At 63.2% G+C, this 3,904-nt stretch overlaps 1 protein-coding gene across 1 annotated transcript in view; it reads left to right on the forward strand.

Moving 5' to 3' along the window:
- Positions 1-1,014: 1,014 nt before the first annotated feature.
- The window catches only part of GAREM2 (GRB2 associated regulator of MAPK1 subtype 2), a 9,697-nt gene continuing 6,807 nt past the window's right edge, over positions 1,015-3,904 (forward strand). The window contains exon 1 of the mRNA XM_015615998.3: positions 1,015-1,032. Coding sequence (XP_015471484.1) covers positions 1,015-1,032 — 18 coding nt within the window. The remainder of the gene's footprint in view (positions 1,033-3,904) is intronic.

The raw sequence follows: 3,904 nt of genomic DNA on the forward strand, positions 1-3,904 counted from the left end.
CCCGGCTGTGCCCGCTCCTGTCCCGGCTGTGCCCGCCCCTGTCCCGGTTGTGCCCGGTTGTGCCCGCTCCTGTCCCGGCTGTGCCCGCTCCTGTCCCGGCTGTGCCCGCTCCGGGTCCGGCTGTGCCCGCTCCGGTCCAGCTGTTCTCGGCTGTGCCCGCTCCGGGTCCGGTTGTGCCCGGCTGTGCCCAGTTGTGCCCGGTTGTGCCCGGTTGTGCCCGCTCCGGGTCCGGTTGTGCTCAGTTGTGCCCGCTCCAGGTCCGGTTGTGCCCGGTTTTGCCCTCTCCGGCCGCGGGGGTGGCAGCAGGACCGGCCCCGCTCCGCCCTCGCCGCAGTCGCTAACGCTGAGTGAATTTTAATGAAATGACGGTGTTTTACCATGGAACTCGTGGTCCGGAGCGGCCGCTTCCCGTGCGGGGACCCAGCGAGGTGTGTCCCTGTCCCTCTGTATTTGGCATTTTGTCCCCATGTGTGTTAACCCTTCCCAGGCGAGTGGCTGCTGAGGTCGGGCTCAGCGCTGTACACAGTCCGGCTACTTTTGGCTAAATCTGCACTTTCTAACGTGATCAAAAAGGGAAAAAACCGGCAAAATCTACATCGAGGGTTTTTTTGTATAATCCTTGTTTTAAACTTGAGCTTTTAATTTGCTTGCAGGGGCTCTGCTCCCTGTGTGTGACCTTTGTAGACGCTGTGCCCGTTGCAGGCACAGGCAGAGCCCGGGCCTCTCGCTGGTGCCACTCGCTGTCCCCTCGCCGTCAATAAACCCCGAGCTGTTCCTATCGGGGTTGTTGCTTCTGTTCCTATCGGGGCTGTTCCTGTTCCTATCGGGGCTGTTCCTGTTCCTATCGGGGCTGTTCCTGTTCCTATCGGGGCTGTTTCTGTTCCTGTCCAAGCTCCAGCTGCACCCGCGGGGCTCAGGCGGGGCCGGGAGGAGGGAGCAGCACGAGTCGGTGCCGATGCTGAAACAGATAAAAAAAATTCCCCTAAAATAATAATAATATTAATAATAATGATCATGTCGGAGGAGTTTGCAGTAACCTGATGTCTGCTGGTATATCAACTCCCTGCTAGTTCCAAACTAACTGCTTGTGAAACCTCTGCTTGGAGCCCCAGCCCAGCCCTGTGGAGTAGAGAAGGGCAGCGGGAGGTGTCACAGCCCCTCCGTGCCCCGGCCCCGCCCGCGGAGGGAGCTCAGCGCTGCCCTTTTGTCACCAAAAAAGTGTTAAACGATGAAATTGGTCCTGCTAAACCAAACCTGAGCTTGGCTCTGTCCCACGGCCGTGTCACACGCTTCGTGCCCTCGGACTCGGACGGTGGAATAAAACAGCATCAAGGTCTTGGATTAATTCCCATGCTGACAATTTTTTACTTAATCTTTTAATATTTTTGCTACTCCACTCTGGCTTTTTATTTAAAACACATTCTTTTGTACCACTTACTGTATCAAATTGTATAAAAGATCACTGTCCCATTCTTGGTCGTACCAAGAGCAAATAAAAGCTTTTATAAACTTGCAGTGGTGACTTCCTGGGCCCCTTAAATTCCCTCTGGCTCTGGTGGGAGTGAGCCCAGCCCTACTGCCCCTGGAGGAGGTGGGATGAGTCCTCCCAGGCCACCGGGACTGGTTTGGCTGGGGGTAGAGCTGTTCCTGTTGTCTTTTCCAAAGCTGCTGGAGGCATTTTCCAAGGGCAGGATGATGGGAAGTGCAGCAGAGGGTCCCAGGCTGCCCCATCCCGACGTGGAGCCCCCGTGGGGGGGAACACCCGGCTTGGGGGTCTCCTTTGGGGCCCTTGCTTGGAGAGGGCCTTTGCCAGCGTTTTTTGGGGAGCAGCTGTTCCAAGCCACGTTCTGCACCCCCAGGCCCTGCCCTGGGTGGGACTCAGGAGGGGCTGTGCCAGTGTCCTTCCCCAGCCGCCCTTTCCAGCCCCCTCAGCTGGGAGCTCCCGGCTCTCCTGCAGCCCCCAGGGCTGGGGATGTCCCCTCCAGCAAAGCCCAGTGAGGTTCTGGTGACAGCAGAGGACTCATTTCTGCTGCTGCCCTCCCACTGCCGCGGTGTCCCTGTACCCAGAGTGTCCCTGTACCCCCAGTGTCCCTGTTCCCGGTGTCCCTGTACCCAGTGTCCCTGTTCCCAGTGTCCCTGTACCCCCACTGTACCTGTACCCCCAATGTCCCTGTACCCAGTGTCCCTGTTCCCAGTGTCCCTGTTCCCAGTGTCCCTGTACCCCCAGTATCCCTGTACCCCCAATGTCCCTGTTCCCAGTGTCCCTGTTCCCCCAGTGTCCCTGTACCCAATGTCCCTGTACCCCCAGTGTCCCTGTACCCCCAGTGTCCCTGTACCCCCAGTGTCCCTGTACCCAGTGTCCCTGTTCCCCCAGTGTCCCTGTACCCAATGTCCCTGTTCCCCCAGTGTCCCTGTACCCAGTGTCCCCAGTGTCACGGTGTCCCTGTTCCCGCGGTGTCCCCAGTGTCGCAGTGTCCCTGCTGCCATGGTGTCCCCGTTCCCATGGCGCCGGGATCTGGGAGAGGCTGTTTTTGTGCCGCTGGTGGGAATAAAGCTGGGAATGTCATGGCCGCGGTCCTCGGCAGTCCCTGGGAGGGGGCGAGGCCGTGGGGAGCAGCTCAGCGACCCCAAACTCTCCCTCATGGGGTGGGAGCCCCGCACAGCCATCCCTGGGTGGGAGATTTTGGGGGGCAATTCCCAGCTGGGAGAGGGGGGCCCTGGCAGGGACCTTCCCCCATGGAGGCCATCCAGCAGCTCCCGGCGCGCTGCTTGTCCCTGTCACCCGGGCAGTGCGGCTTGGGTCTTTCCCCGTCCTCCTCCTGCTGCTGCATCCTGCTTGCTGTCCCCATCCCGCCTCCATCCTCATCCCGGCTCCATCCCAGCTCCATCCCCATCCCCATCCCTTCTCCATCCTATCCCTGTTCTGTTCCATACGTGCCCTTCCCTGCCCCTTCTCTTTCCCTACAGCTGTTCCATCGTTTTCCCTGTTCCTTCCCCATCCCTGGCTCATCCCATCCCTTCTCCTTCCCCGCTTCTGCTTCATCCCTTTCACGATTCCACCTCTGCTCCATCCAATCCCTTCTCTGCCCTGTCCGGCAGCCACCCCCTTGTGCTCGGCTCGGGGGACAGTGGCGGGGGCAGGGGACAACACACGGTGACACGTCCCCAGGCCCGGACACTGGCCCTGCAGGCACTCGCTGCTTCCTCCACTCCTTCATCCTCCTCAGCCCGGTCTCCAGCGGCGCAGGGAGCGGGGATGCAGCCAGAGAAGGACCGGGGAGGGGGGGCCCGGACGAGACGCTGCAGAGCGGGACCGGGGCCTCTCCGTCCCCCCGGGCTGTGAGCGACCCTCCGGGTCCCGCGTCCCCAGCTCAGGGTGACCGAGAGTCCCCAGGGTGCGGAGTCCCCGCTCGGGGTGACGGCGATGTCCGTGCCGAGGCTCCCCCGGCTGTGATGTCCCTGCCCCCCCCGGTGCCATTTGGGCTCCGCGTCTGGGCGGCAGCGGCGAGCCGGGGGGTCCCGGCCGGGACTTGGGGCTGTGCGGCGGCATCGGGGTCCCCGCGTCCCCCAGTGCTCCCCTGCGCTCCCCGCAGCCCCCGCTCGGGACCCCCGGCAGCTCCCGGCGACTCCGCGCCTCCAGCAGCGGGGCGGGATGGGCGGAGGGTCCCCGGGGCGCCCCTCGCCCCGTTCCCTCGGGGGGCAGAGAGAGCCGAACCCCCGGACCCGGAGCGAGCCGGGGCTGAGCGCCCCCCGATCCCGAGGGTGCTGCCGGAGCCGCGGACAGCCCCGGAGCGGGGGATGCCCGGCTTTGGGGGATGCCCGGGCGGGGGGATGCCCGGCTCTGAGGGGATGCCCGCTCCCGGGGGATGTCCTCTCCCGGGGAATGTCCCGCACGGGGGTCCCC

The sequence above is a fragment of the Parus major genome, unplaced genomic scaffold, assembly GCF_001522545.3.
Source record: "Parus major isolate Abel unplaced genomic scaffold, Parus_major1.1 Scaffold319, whole genome shotgun sequence".
NCBI classification, from domain to species: domain Eukaryota; kingdom Metazoa; phylum Chordata; class Aves; order Passeriformes; family Paridae; genus Parus; species Parus major.